General features: G+C 35.6%; 1 protein-coding gene across 1 annotated transcript in view; it reads left to right on the top strand.

Moving 5' to 3' along the window:
• The first annotated feature begins 12,742 nt into the window (after positions 1-12,742).
• The window catches only part of LOC134697285 (sterol regulatory element-binding protein 1-like), a 36,233-nt gene continuing 32,961 nt past the window's right edge, over positions 12,743-16,014 (top strand). The window contains exon 1 of the mRNA XM_063559462.1: positions 12,743-12,955. Coding sequence (XP_063415532.1) covers positions 12,877-12,955 — 79 coding nt within the window. The 5' untranslated portion in view covers positions 12,743-12,876. The remainder of the gene's footprint in view (positions 12,956-16,014) is intronic.

Genomic DNA, 16,014 nt, shown 5'->3' with positions numbered 1-16,014 from the left:
CTAAACATAATAATGCTACATACATGGTAAAATATAACAAAATGTCAATTTACAAACTACCATAACATTCAACTAAAAAAAAGGACTAACATAAATCACAAGTATCGTGAAAGAATTTAAAAAAATATTATTTAGTTTTTGTAAAGTTCTACATGACAAAATGTTAAAAGCTGTTTCAATCTGTACTCCGTTGTATTTGCAGTATAATATTGTGGTATATATTTATTTCTAAGCAGTTTTATTTCCTGTTTTTGAAATTTAAAAAGATAATGAAATTCATCTCCTATTCCATTTCCACAGAGATGACAAATAATGTGTCAGAAACATATATTGTGTCAAATATTTAATTACAATCCAAGTTCCGACTTGTATCAAGTGCAAATATGGTGTCCATTTTTGCCCCAAGTGTTTTGGGTTGGACTTCTGTGGTCATATCCAGCTGTGCTCGGCAAAGCAATTTATTCTTCTATTATCTGGAAAACTATATAAAAAAAAAGAAACTTTTAAAAGAAAAATTAAAATTATCAGCAAGTTTTTAAAAATGTAACATAATGCAACAATATCAAAATCTTCAGACAAATCCTTAAAGGTATTATCTCCCTTATAATTTAATTTTTGATGTAACGCGTCTTCTGATTGGCTGACGTTATTTTGTTATGAGCCCATAGAGTGGCATAGACATAATTTAGTCATATGACCGTGATGTCATCAACGTTTTTTCATGGTTTTCTACGGTTTAAAATGGAATTAAGAAATAAATTATAAGAAATGACTGTAATATTTTTTTCTGTCTATTTGAAATAACATAAAAAATGTGGTGCACACTTTTAAATAACCTGCTATGCGTGTTATTCAGTGTGCACCAAATTTTTTATGTTATTTCTTCATAGATAGAAAAAATATTACATACATTCCTTAAATACACTGGGTAGAATTGTTCAGACAAATCCTTAAAGGTTTTATCTCCCTTATACACTGGGTAGAATTGTTCAGACGAATCATCAAAGGTATTATCTCCCTTATACACTGGGTAGAATTGTAAAGTTTTGTCTATACAATTCTATACCCAGTGTATAAGGGAGATAAAACCTGAAAGGATTTGTCTGAACAATTCTTCCCAGTGTATAAGGGAGAATTCAGATAAAACCTTTAAGGATTTGTCTGAAGAATTTTACCCAGTGTATAAGGGAGATAAAACCTTTAAGGATTTGTCTGAACAATTTTACCCAGTGTATAAGGGAGATAAAACCTTTAAGGATTTGTCTGAACAATTCTTCCCAGTGTATAAGGGAGATAAAACCTTTAAGGATTTGTCTGAACAATTTTACCCAGTGTATAAGGGAGATTAAACCTTTAAGGATTTGTCTGAACAATTCTTCCCAGTGTATAAGGGAGATAAAACCTTTAAGGATTTGTCTGAACAATTTTACCCAGTGTATAAGGGAGATAAAACCTTTAAGGAATTGTCTGAACAATTCTTCCCAGTGTATAAGGGAGATAAAACCTTTAAGGATTTGTCTGAACAATTCTACCCATTGTATAAGGTAGATAAAACCTTAAAGGATTTGTCTGAGGAATTATTCCCAGTGTATAAGGGAGATAAAACCTTTAAGGATTTGTCTGAACAATTCTACCCATTGTATAAGGTAGATAAAACCTTAAAGGATTTGTCTGAGGAATTCTGCCCAGTGTATAAGGGAGATAAAACCTTTAAGGATTTGTCTGAACAATTATTCTCAGTGTATAAGGGAGATAAAACCTTTTCAGGATTTGTCTGAGGAATTCTACCCAGTGTATAAGGGAGATAATACCTTTAAGGATTTGTCTGAGGAATTCTACCCAGTGTATAAGGGAGATAAAACCTTTAAGGATTTGTCTGAACAATTTTACCCAGTGTATAAGGGAGATAAAACCTTTAAGGATTTGTCTGAGGAATTCTACCCAGTGTATAAGGGAGATAAAACCTTTAAGGATTTGTCTAAACAATTCTTCCCAGTGTATAAGGGAGATTAAACCTTTAAGGATTTGTCTGAACAAATCTACCCAGTGTATAAGGTAGATAAAACCTTTAAGGATTTGTCTGAACAATTCTACCCATTGTATAAGGGAGATAAAACCTTTAAGGATTTGTCTGAACAATTCTACCCATTGTATAAGGTAGATAAAACCTTAAAGGATTTGTCTGAGGAATTCTTCCCAGTGTATAAGGTAGATTTAACCTTAAAGGATTTGTCTGAGGAATTCTTCCCAGTGTATAAGGGAGATAAAACCTTTGAGGATTTGTCTGAAAAATTTTACCCAGTGTATAAGGGAGATAAAACCTTTAAGGATTTGTTTGAACAATTATTCTCAGTGTATAAGGGAGATAAAACCTTTAAGGGTTTGTCTGAACAATTCTTCCCAGTGCATAAGGGAGACAAAACCTTTAAGGATTTGTCTGAACAATTCTACCCAATGTATAAGGGAGATAAAACCTTTAAGGATTTGTCTGAGGAATTCTACCCAGTGTATAAGGGAGATAATACCTTTAAGGATTTGTCTGAACAATTCTTCCCAGTGTATAAGGGAGATTAAACCTTTAAGGATTTGTCTGAACAAATCTACCCAGTGTATAAGGGAGATAAAACCTTTAAGGATTTGTCTGATCAATTCTTCCCAGTGTATAAGGGAGATAAAACCTTTAAGGATTTGTCTGAACAATTTTACCCAGTGTATAAGGGAGATAAAACCTTTAAGGATTTGTCTGATGAATTCTACCCAGTGTATAAGGGTGATAAAACCTTTAATGATTTGTCTGAACAATTCTTCCCAGTGTTTAAGGGAGATTAAACCTTTAGGGATTTGTCTGAACAATTCTACCCATTGTATAAGGGAGATAAAACCTAAAAGGATTTATCTGAATAATTCTATCCAGTGTATAAGGGAGATAAAACCTTAAAGGATTTGTCTGAACAATTCTTCCCAGTGTATAAGGGAGATAAAACCTTTAGGGATTTGTCTGGACAATTATTCTCAGTGTATAAGGGAGATAAAACCTTTAAGGATTTGTCTGAACAATTCTATCTTTAAGGTTTTATCTCCCTTATACAATAGGTAGAACTGTTCAGACAAATCCTTTAAGGTATCATCTCCCTTTTTACATAAAAAATGTGGTGCACACTTTTAAATAACCCGCTACCAGGTTACATGCTACTGTGGTGCATTGTAGTTGTGTTTCTCAGGACACCATGTTACTTGTTACTGTGGTGCATTGTAGTTGTGTTTCTCAGGACACCAGGTTACATGTTACTGTGGTGCATTGTAGTTGTGTTTCTCAGGACACCAGGTTACATGTTACTGTGTTGTATTGTAGTTTTGTTTCTCAGGACACCAGGTTACATGTTACTGTGGTGCATTGTAGTTGTGTTTCTCAGAACACCAGGTTACATGTTACTGTGGTGCATTGTAGTTGTGTTTCTCAGGACACCAGGTTATATGTTACTGTGGTGAATTGTAGTTGTGTTTCTCAGGACACCAGGTTACATCTTACTGTGGTGCATTGTAGTTGTGTTTCTCAGGACACCAGGCTACATGTTACTGTGGTGCATTGTTGTTGTGTTTCTCAGGACACCAGGTTACATGTTACTGTGGTGAATTGTAGTTGTGTTTCTCAGGACACCAGGTTACATGTTACTTTGGTGCATTGTAGTTGTGTTTCTCAGGACACCAGGTTACATGTTACTCTGGTGCATTGTAGTTGTGATTCTCAGGACACCAGGTTACATGTTACCATGGTGCATTGTAGTTGTGTTTCTCAGGACACCAGGTTAAATGTTACTGTGGTGCATTGTAGTTATGTTTCTCAGGACACCAGGTTACAAGTACCTGTGGTGCATTGTAGTTGTGTTTCTCATGACATCAGGACACCAGGTTACATGTTACTGTGGTGCGTAGTAGTTGTGTTTCTTAGGACACCAGGTTACATGTTACTGTGGTGCATTGTAGTTGTGTTTCTCAGGACACCAGGTTACATGTTACTGTGGTGCATAGTAGTTGTGTTTCTTAGGACACCAGGTTACATGTTACTGTGGTGCATTGTAGTTGTGTTTCTCAGGACATCAGGTTACATGTTAATGTGGTGCATTGTAGTTGTGTTTCTCAGGACACCAGGTTACTAGTTACCACGGTGCATTGTAGTTGTGTTTCTCAGGACACCAGGTTACATGTTACTGTGGTGCATTGTAGTTGTGCTTCTCAGGACACCAGGTTATAAGTTACTACGGTGCATTGTAGTTGTGTTTCTCAGGACACCAGGTTACATGATGCTGTGGTGCATTGTAGTTGTATTTGTCAGGACAAAAGGTAACATGTTACTGTGGTGAATTGTAGTTGTATGTCTTAGGACACCAGGTTAAATGTTACTGTGGTGCATTGTAGTTGTGTTTCTCAGGACACCAGGTTTCATGCTACTGTGGTGCATTGTAGTTGTGTCTCTCAGGACACAAGGTTACATGTTACTGTGGTGCATTGTAGTTGTGTTTCTCAGGACACCAGGTTTCATGCTACTGTGGTGCATTGTAGTTGTGTTTCTCGGGACACCAGGTTACATTTTACTGTGGTGAATTGTAGTTGTGTTTCTCAGGACACCAGGTTACATGTAACTGTTGTGCATTGTAATTGTGTTTCTCAGGACACCAGGTTACATGTTACTGTGGTGCATTGTAGTTGTGTTTCTCAGGACACCAGGTTACACATTACTGTGGTGCATTGTAGTTGTGTTTCTTAGGACATCATGTTACATCTTACTGTGGTGCATTGTAGTTGTGTTTCTAAGGACACCAGGTTACATGTTACTGTGGTGCATTGTAGTTGTGATTCTCAGGACACCAGGTTACACGTTACTGTGGTACATTGTAGTTGTGTTTCCCAGGACACCAGGTTACATGTTACTGTGGTGCATTGTAGTTGTATTTGTCAGGACAAAAGGTTACCAGTACTGTGGTGCATTGTAGTTGTGTTTCTCAGGACACCAAGTTACACATTACTGTTGTGCATTGTAGTTGTGTTTCTCAGGACACCAGGTTACATGTTACCGTGGTTCATTGTTGTTGTGTTTCTCATGACACCAGGTTACACGTTACTGTGGTGCATTGTAGTTGTGTTTCTCAGGACATTAGGTTGCATGTGACTGTGGTGCGTTGTAATTGTGTTTCTCATGACACCAGGTTACACGTTACTGTGGTGCATTGTATTTGTGTTTCTCAAGGCATCAGGACACCAGGTTACATGCTACTGTGGTGCATTGTAGTTGTGTTTCTCAGGACACCAGGTTGCATGTTACTGTGGTGCGTTGTAATTGTGTTTCTCATGACACCAGGTTACACGTTACTGTGGTGCATTGTATTTGTGTTTCTCAAGGCATCAGGACACCAGGTTACATGTTACTGTGGTGAATTGTAGTTGTGTTTCTCAGGAAACCAGGTTACACGTTACTGTGGTGCATTGTAGTTGTGTTTATCAGGACACCAGGTTACATGTTACTGTGGTGAATTGTAGTGTTTCTCAGGACACCAGGTTACATGTTACTGTGGTGCATTGTAGTTGTATTTGTCAGGACAAAAGGTTACATGTTACTGTGGTGCATTGTAGTTGTGTTTCTCAGGACACCAGGTTACATGATGCTGTGGTGCATTGTAGTTGTGCTTCTAAGGACACCAGGTTAAATGTTACCGTGTGAATTGAAGTTGTATGTCTCAGGACACCAGGTTGAATGTTAATGTGGTGCATTGTAGTTGTATGTCTCAGGACACCAGGTTGAATGTTAATGTGGTGCATTGTAGTTGTATTTGTCAGGACAAAAGGTTACATGTTACTGTGGTGCATTGTAGTTATGTTTCTCAGGACACAAGGTTTCATGCTACTGTGGTGCATTGTAGTTGTGTTTCTCAGGACACCAATTTACATGTTACTGTGGTGAATTGTAGTTGTGTTTCTTAGGACACCAGGTTATACATGTTACTGTGGTGCATTGTAGTTTTGTTTCTCATGACACCAGGTTACACGTTACTGTGGTGCATTGTAGTTGTGTTTCTCAGGACACCAGGGAACACGTTACTGTGGTGCATTGTAGTTGTGTTTCTCAGGACACCAGGTTACATGTTCCTGTGGTGAATTGTAGTTGTGTTTCTCAGGACACCAGGTTACATGTTACTGTGGTGCATTGTAGTTGTGTTTCTCAGGACACCAGGGAACACGTTAATGTGGTACATTGTAGTTGTGTTTCTCAGGACACCAGGTTACACATTACTGTGGTGCATTGTAGTTGTGTTTCTCATGACACCAGGTTACACGTTACTGTGGTGCATTGTACGTAGTTGTGTTTCTCAGGACACCAGATTACACATTACTGTGGTGAATTGTAGTTGTGTTTCTCATGACACCAGGTTACACATTTCTGTTGTGCATTGCAGTTGTTTTTCCCAGGACACCAGGTTACATGTTACTGTGGTGCATTGTAGTTGTGTTTCTCATGACACCAGGTAACACGTTACTGTGGTGAATTGTAGTTGTGTTTCTCAGGACACCAGATTACATGTTACTGTGGTGCATTGTAGTTGTGTTTCTCAGGACACCAGGTTACATGTTACTGTGGTGCATTGTAGATGTGTTTCTCAGGACACCAGGTTAAATGAGGTTACATCTGACCTTGACCTCATTTTCATGGTTCAGTGGTTATAGTTAAGTTTTATCACCAGATTACACATTACTGTGGTGAATTGTAGTTGTGTTTCTCATGACACCAGGTTACACATTTCTGTTGTGCATTGCAGTTGTTTTTCCCAGGACACCAGGTTACATGTTACTGTGGTGCATTGTAGTTGTGTTTCTCATGACACCAGGTAACACGTTACTGTGGTGAATTGTAGTTGTGTTTCTTAGGACATCATGTTACATGTTACTGTGGTGCATTGTAGTTGTGTTTCTCATGACACCAGGTTACATGTTACTGTGGTGCATTGTAGTTGTGTTTCTCATGACACCAGGTTACACGTTACTGTGGTGCATTGTACGTAGTTGTGTTTCTCAGGACACCAGATTACACATTACTGTGGTGAATTGTAGTTGTGTTTCTCATGACACCAGGTTACACATTTCTGTTGTGCATTGCAGTTGTTTTTCCCAGGACACCAGGTTACATGTTACTGTGGTGCATTGTAGTTGTGTTTCTCATGACACCAGGTAACACGTTACTGTGGTGAATTGTAGTTGTGTTTCTCAGGACACCAGATTACATGTTACTGTGGTGCATTGTAGTTGTGTTTCTCAGGACACCAGGTTACATGTTACTGTGGTGCATTGTAGATGTGTTTCTCAGGACACCAGGTTAAATGAGGTTACATCTGACCTTGACCTCATTTTCATGGTTCAGTGGTTATAGTTAAGTTTTATCTTTTGGTCTGATGTTCGTATACTGTATGCAATAGGTCTACTTTATTTGGTGTATAAAATGATCATAAGGTGTATATGTGTAGCTGGCAGGTGTCATCTAACCTTGACCTCATTTTCATGGTTCAGTGTCAAAAGTTAAGTTTTTGACTTTTTGTCTTTTTTTCTAATACTATATGCATTAGGTCAACTAAATTTGGTGTATGGAAATATTTTATGATCTTTATGTCAGTCTCGCATGTTTTATATGACCTGATGTTTAGGGTTCATTGCTCAGTGTTAAGTTTTTGTCGAGCCTGCGATTTTGTTGCAGAAAGATCGACATAGGGAAAGTGATCCGGCGGCGGCGTCGGCTTACTTCTCGAAAGCTTTATATTTTAGAAGGTAGAAGACCTGGATGCTTCATACTTTGTATATATATGCCTCATGTTACGAACTTTCCGTCAGTCACATGTCCAATGTCCTTGACCTCATTTTTATGGTTCCGTGACTACTTGAAAAAAGGTTAAGATTTTTTGTAATGTTAAATTCTCTCTTATTATAAGTAATTGGATAACTATATACATACAATTCATGTGTTTATAATATCAATCTCAAGCTAAGGGGTTAAATTGAAGTTCACATGAATATGGATTCAATGAGGTCGAATTATTCAATTGCAAGTGAATAATACATAATCAATGTTTTTTAGCTTATTTTGACAAAATTGGACCGGCTGCTAAAAGCTAATCATTATTTATTAATCATTGATTTAGCAAAAAAAAAAAGATATCAGATTTTTAGCTTACCTATCCCGAAGGGCCAAGTGAGCTTTTCCCATCAATTTGCGTCCGGCGTCCATCGTCCGTCGTCGTTGACTTTTACAAAAATCTTCTCTGAAACTACTGTGCCAAATTAAACCAAACTTAGCCACAATCATCATTGGGGTATCTAGTTAAAGAAAATGTGTCCGGTGTCCGCCATCCAACCAAGATGACCGCCATGGCTAAATATATATAACATAGGGGTAAAATGCAGTTTTTTGCTTATAACTCAAAAACCAAAGCTTTTAGAGCAATCTGACATGGGTAAAATTGTTTATCAGGCCAAGATCTATCTGCCCTAATATTTTCAGATGAATCTGACAACCCGATATTGGGTTGCTGCCCCTGAATTGGTAATTTTAAGAAAATTTTGCTGTTTTTGGTTATTATCTTGAATATAATTATAGATAGAGATAAAACTGCAAACAGCAATGCAATGTTCAGCAAAGTAGGATTTACAAATAAGTCAACATGGCGGAAATTGATCAATTGACCTCCTAAGGAGTTTTTGTCCTTTATAGTGATTTTTGTCGAGCCTGCGACTTTTGTTGCAGAAAGCTCGACATAGGAATATGGATCCGGCGGCGACTACGGCGGCGGCAGCGGCGTTAGCTAACTTTTTAAAGCTTTATATTTTAGAAGGTGGAAGACTTAGATGCTTCATACTTTGTATATAGATGCCTCATGTTACGAAGTTTCCGTCAGTCACATGTCAAATGTCCTTGACCTCATTTTCATAGTTCAGTGACTACTTGAAAAAAAAGTTCAGATTTTTTGTAATGTTGAATTCTCTCTTATTATAAGTAATAGGATAATTATATTTGATGTGCGTACCTTGCGAGGTCCTCATGCCTGTCATACAGTTTTCACTTGACCTCGACCTCATTTCATGGATCAGTGAACAAGGTTAAGTTTTGGTTGTCAAGTCCATATCTCAGATACTATAAACAATAGGTCTAGTATATTTGGTGTTTGGAAGGATTGTAAGGTGTACATGTCCAACTGATAATTTCAATGAATAAAATTTCAAACTTTTATTTATCAGTATTTATGATGCCTATACAAAATGTTAGTGGTAAGATTTTCTATACAAGCCAATCATACAGATCTTGTCATTTGGAGAGAAAAAAGGAACAATACTAATGCTTAGCAAAAACACATTTTAAAAATACACATTTCAAAACATACAATGCAAAAACACATGCTGTGTACACATAAAAACAGTCCTGTGTTTAAACAAAAACATATGTCATTTATAAACACTTAAGAGTGTTTTATAAGGCAGCAACCATTTGATTTTCTGGGGGGCTATGTTTTTTTTTGGAAAAATTTTTGTTTCCAGTTTTTGGAGAAAAAAATAATTTGTTTTTGATTCTGAGAAAAAAAAATGTTTGTTTCACCCTCAGCTGCCACTATATGTAATGCTAAAATTGAAAGAAAAAAAATGTTTTCGACTGGTCGCGAAAAAAATATATTGTTTTTCGCCGCAGGCGAGAAAAAAAAAATTGTCAAGAAAAAAACCCATAGCCCCCCCCCCCCCCCAGAAAATCAAATGGTTGCTGCCTAAGTGTGTCTGCTTCAAGTGTTTTATATTAAACACTGAAGTGTTTTAGGTAAAACATTATAGTGTTATTAACAAAACATGTGTGTTTTGAAAAAACAAACATTAGTGATTAGTGTATAAAACATTTCAAACGTTTTATATAAAACATGGAGTGCTTTGAATTAAACACTTAAAATTGATTAAAAGCTGTGTCTGATATGTGTTTTGAAAGTGTTTTATTTTGAAACACTTGTTTTACAGTGTGGTTAAAGTTAAGTTTTTGAGTTTTGGTATTTTTTTCTAATAATAAATGCAATAGGTCAACTTTATTTGGTGTATGGAAATATTTTTTCATCTTTATGTCAGTCGCACAGGTTATATTTGATCTTGACCTCATTTTCACGGTTCATTGCTCAGGGTTAAGTTTTTGTGTTTTAGTCTATTTTTCTTAAACTATATGCAATAGGTCAACCATATTTGTTGTATGGAAGAATTGTTAGCTTTATATCGTGTCTGCCTGGTATGGTTTGGTCACAGGCACTTGTCTCAGAAAAAAAAATCCTATATACCTTATTATAACTTTAGGTATATAGGAAAAAAAGTTCTGAGACAAGTGCCTGTGGGTTTGGTCCATTGGTCAATGTTTAGTTTTCTTGGTTTATGTTAAGCTTATATGACAGTTGTTATTGATTATCAAGGCTGAGTTATTTATTTTCAAAATCCTCCTGGCCCCCCCTAGAATATCAAATGGTCGCCCCCTAAAGAAGGCGAGACATTTTAGTGTGTGCACTCTTGTTTCTTTTAGTTTCTTGTGTATAATTCGGAGTTAAATATGACGTCCATTATCACTGAACTAGTATATATATTTTTTATGGGCCAGCTGAAGCTGAAGCAGCTTAAGGTCAGAAGGACGCCTCCGGGTGCGGGAGTTTAAGTCTCGCTACATTGAAGACCAATTGGTGGCCTTCGGCTGTTGTCTGTCGCTCTATGGTCGGGTTGTTGTCGCATTGACACATTCCCCATTTCCATTCTCAATTTTATACATTTATCTTAGTGATATCGTCAAATGTCGTTTAAAAATAGTAAATGTGCTTGATGAATTATATCTCAACCCTTAATAACATGATAATCGTTATCATAAGGCAAAGTTTTGGTAGGGAACTTCAAACAAAAAGAGGGTGTCCAACCATGAATTCAAAAAGAGGGTTTCCAACCATGGATTTGAAAAAATAGACAGGACAGGAGTACTGAGTAAAAAAAATAGCCAGGAAATTGAGACAATTAGCAAAAAAAGTCAGGATGACAATTTATATAAAAAAAAGTCAGGATAAACTTTAGAAAAAAGAAGGCAGGACCGAATATATATATATACAGTGAATAATAAAAATTCAAGACAGAGATTAAAAAAAATGCAGGACAACATTTTTCATTCTAGCCCCCCCCCCCCCCCCCCCAAAAAAAAACCCAACCCCAAATCAAATTGCAGTTCCCTTACTTTAAGTGGTGCGCACAGACCTGAACATAGAATAATTTATAATTTCATAACTTCCATGTAGTATTACAACTGAACATGTTTTAGAAATAGTCATATTATGTTAATCTAATAATCTATGTTTTTGTTTTTCTTTCAATGCTACATGATTGTAGTGTTTAATGACTATCGTTCTGTAATTTTAATATGCCTGTCTGTTTGTTTGTTTTTGTTGTGTATTTTAGTAACAATCCTATTGTTTGGATTTCAAACTAATAAAATTCTTATTCTTTTAGTTTAGTTCTAAATTATTTTTAAAATTTGATATTTTAATTGATAACCAGAATTGTCAACTATGTAGAATGAAAGATACCTTTTTCTGTAAATGGTAATAGTAAAGATTTCTCAGAAATGGGACTAAAAATTAGGATAAATCATAAAAACATCTCAATTTCAGCTGGAAATAGTTACTGATTTATTATGTCTAACGTGACGGTACCCAAATTGCACCTATTTTGACAGTTTTTTCACCTACGTTTTTTTATGATCAGGAAAAAAATGTCCATACTGTGTTTATTTTGTAGCCCTATCCTTCTTTGTCATATACGTACACCAATTTAATTTTTAGTCCATATTGAGTCATTAAAAAATGGGTTTAAATCAACCTCCAAACTATCCATGATTCTGTAATGAGGAGTACCCAGATTGCATCCATGCTTAAATTTACATCATCAAAAGTCTAATAACCGAGCTTTTGTTTAATTTCTTCAAATATTTTGAACAATTGGATATTTGTCCATGCTTACTATTCATATTTTACGAAATGGATACTTATAATATATTGTATTTGCCAATTTTAAAAAGATGACGTTTTGATGACGTCGCATGGTGACGTTTTCGTACATTTTGTTTTTTTCAGTAAACAGTCCACATCTGTTGATAAATACTGTGAACGTTTTGTGTATATAACTAAATATGTTTACCTATGTTGAAAGACGGGCATAGTATCAAATCATAAAAATACAACTTGTTTAGTCTCTAGGAAATCTTGCAAGATTTTTATTGCTATTTTTTTCTAAATAGGTGCAATTTGGGTACTCGGTGCAATTTGCCTAAATTGGGTACCCTTACGTTAATGCTTTAGGGCGGCTGTATTTTTAATTTTCATCTGTATGGCACCAAGGATTTGTATAGTTAGAAGGAAATCCTTGATGGCACACACAACCATATGATATTTATGAAAATATGTTTCCCTTTTATACCATGGACATTTTAGTTAAACGAAGAAGTTTACTGAACTGAATGCATACGACTGGAAGAGTGGGTCGAGTTGTCATGAGGCCGAGTTGTTATCTATCCAAAGCACGTCGGCATATAATGAAAAATTTGCATATAAAAGATAGGTGAAGGTCGTCATTCGAATTTCTCTGGACTTATTATCAAATTTTGATGACAAGTCTCGAGACTGTTATGAAAGTTTAAAGGTCATGTTACTAATTTATGACAAATATCTGTTGACGAAAAAATCACCCCATCTCATACCACATTTTAATTGGTTGAAAACTCGTGGCGCTATCGAACAACACGAAAAGGAAAACATGGCAATGTAGCGAAGAAGTAACCTCATACTAAAAATGGAAGGTTTACAAGAGAATGGAGTGGAAATGATTTGTGAAAATGATTTAGATAATGTTGCATTAAATGATATTGATGGTAAGTGGTTTTACATGCCGTCTAATTCTAAGGCGAAACTTAAAAATTTCTAACTCCAGTATCAAATCCCGTGCTTACCAATCAATAGTGAGACCAAAACTTGAATATGCCTGTAGTCTATGGGATCCACACACAGCAGATTATAAAAATAAGCTAGAAATGGTACAGAGGCGTGCGGCCCGATATGTATGTAACAATTACCACAACACCAGTAGTGTTACATCCATGTTAAACGAACTACAATGGCCCTCACTCTGTGAGCGCCGCCTCAAAACCAGACTTATCATGTTCTACAAGGTCATCCATGGACTCATTGCAATCCCATCACTAGTCCTCATACCATCAGATACTAGAACAAGAAAATTACATACTCAAACTTTTAGGCAAATATCCACCTCTAAAGACAGCTACAAATGGTCATTCTTTCCGCAAACAATCATTCAATGGAACTTGTTGCCACAAGTTGTGGTAGCAAGTCAAACCATTGAAATTTACAGAGATCAGTTGACACCAACTGTTCTCCACAACATAATTTAATTCTATAAATAACAATGTACATATTTTTTAATCACTTGTTGTTTTCTTTCATGTAAATATCACCAAGCATTCTAATAAGTTAAAGATAAATTTTTGTTCATATTTTTTTTTTTTTTTTTTTTTAATCATATACTCCGCGCATGCAACAGTTCGTAATCTTCAATAATAATGAAGCTGTAACTGTATATCAGAAGAAGAAGAAGAAGAAGATTCAACAATTACCTGCCATTGTTTACTTTTTTGTAGGGTTTTGTCATCTTTTGCATGAACTGTTTTTCGTATAAAATCAGCTGTTTCAGCAATCTCTGTATTGCTGTGGAGGGCATCCAAACTTTTAGTCCAATTAATTATGACGTCTTGAAAGGCTATTATATTTCGTTTCTTTGACGCCTTGGCCAAATTGGGTGACACTAAAGATTTGTTCAGGACTTGTAAATATGAATTCAGAGGGGAAGAGGGAGGGGTGTTTTCCTTCAGGTATATTTTTTCTATAAGTCGTCAAAGAAAAAAAATGATGTAAGGCGTAAAAGAAAAAAATATAATAGAGTGGGGTGCTCATTTTCGCCATATCTTTCAATGTTTTCTTCAGTTTATGTTCAGGTCTTTATGATTTTGAAGTATACTGATATTTCTATATAAAGATAACTTCAAATGCAAAATATTCTTAGCTTGAAAACGTGTTTTTATTGAGTATAATCATATGAAAAGTTTGATTAAAGGGTGTTTGAAATTTCCTTATTTTTAGTCAATGGGGGACACATATTCGCCGTTTTTACATATCTATTTCAAACCAAATAACTGCAATTTAGGGCAATCAGTCAAAGAATTACTAAGGAATGCTTCTATGAAATCGTTTTTGTCATTCAGGAAATTGGCTGAAAATCGTTGTCCATTTTCGGTCCTTTGCCATCAGTGCCGAAATTTAGTCTCATTTTCAAAAATAATCATATTTGTTATAAAAATATTATTTAACGACATATTTCTTCCATTTCAACCATCCTTTGAAGTTTTTACACCTCAAAATCATAAAACGGCGAAATTGTGTCCATGGCAAATATGAGCGCCCCACTCTACTAGCCTTTCAAGATGTCATAATTATTTGGACTAGATTCATTTTCAATGAAACAAGTAACATTTACATATTGAAAACAATGTATGTTTTCTTTATTCTCCAGAGACCAGTTACTGTACTATAGCTACAAGCATCATGCATGGCTCATCGAGTTCTTGTTGGCTGCACACATTTATTTACATGAACTGCAATGTGAAGCAATTATTATAGTAATTTTTTTATCAGGCTAGAGTGGGGCGCCCATATTCGCCAGGGACACAATTTCACCGTTTTATGATTTTAAGGTGTAAAAACTTCAAAGGATGGCTGAAATGGAAGACATATACCGGTAAATGATATAATATAACAAATATAATTTTTTTTTAAAACTTGAGACAAAATTGCGGCCCCTACTGTAAAGGACTGAAAAACGGTTTTGGCCAATTTCCTGAAGAAAAAACACGACTTCAAAGAAGTATTTCTAAGTAATTCTTTGGCTGAATGCACTAAATTTCAGTGCTTAACACCTATGAAATGTCTGCTATTCATCTTTAATGAAATTTATTTGATCAATGTTGTTTAAAGCTGCGTTTTTTTTGGTTTTAAATAGATGTGTAAAAACGGCAAATATGGGTCCCCCATTGACCAAAAATCAGGAAATTTCAAACACCCTTGAATCTCACTTTTCAGATGATTATATTCAAACAAACATGTTTTCAAGCTTAAGAATATTTTGCATTTGAAGTTATCTTCATGTAGAAATATCAGTATACTTCAAAAACAGTTAGACCTGAACATAAACTGTAGAAAACATGAAAAGATGTGGCGAAAATGAGCACCCCACTTTACCTGCATTTTAAGGTAATCAACAGGTTTCAGGTGTAAATTATTGGAGTTGTGTTGAATTTTGAATATAAACCACATTATTCTTCATTTATTTTGTTATTTTATCTGCCATGTAATAAAGAAGACACCAGTCACTCCATACATAACACATTGCACCATACACAACATATACACAACAAGCTATCAGGGTAATCTCCGACAAGACAGAATATGTCTCAGGTGCACCTCAAATGAAGTTGATGATGAAAAATATTTTTTATTCTCATGTACATCATCTCAAGATGAGAGAAATTATTCAAATATTCCACTATTGACTCACTATGCCCAAACTTTAAGCATTTGATTCCTGGCCAAAAACTGATATGGCTTTTGAATGTAGAGAATCTTGATATCTTGATCAAGGATCCGGAAATTTTTCACCTAATTTCGGTCATTTTCATACAACTTAAAAGTTGATACCCCTTTTCAAAAGATGATTGCCAAAATCACATTACTGCATGAGACTCATTATGAGTATGCTCATACTCGATCGTCATGTTCGTAGCATCAACAAACTTGTTTCACTGTTGCATCGCATTTATCTCATGATTTGTCCTACCATTTTCCAAAAATCGATCAAGGGCAA

The sequence above is a fragment of the Mytilus trossulus genome, chromosome 14 (genome assembly GCF_036588685.1).
Source record: "Mytilus trossulus isolate FHL-02 chromosome 14, PNRI_Mtr1.1.1.hap1, whole genome shotgun sequence".
Taxonomy (NCBI): domain Eukaryota; kingdom Metazoa; phylum Mollusca; class Bivalvia; order Mytilida; family Mytilidae; genus Mytilus; species Mytilus trossulus.
The sequence above is the reverse complement of the archived record's forward strand: the minus strand, read 5'-3'. Positions and strand labels throughout refer to the sequence as shown.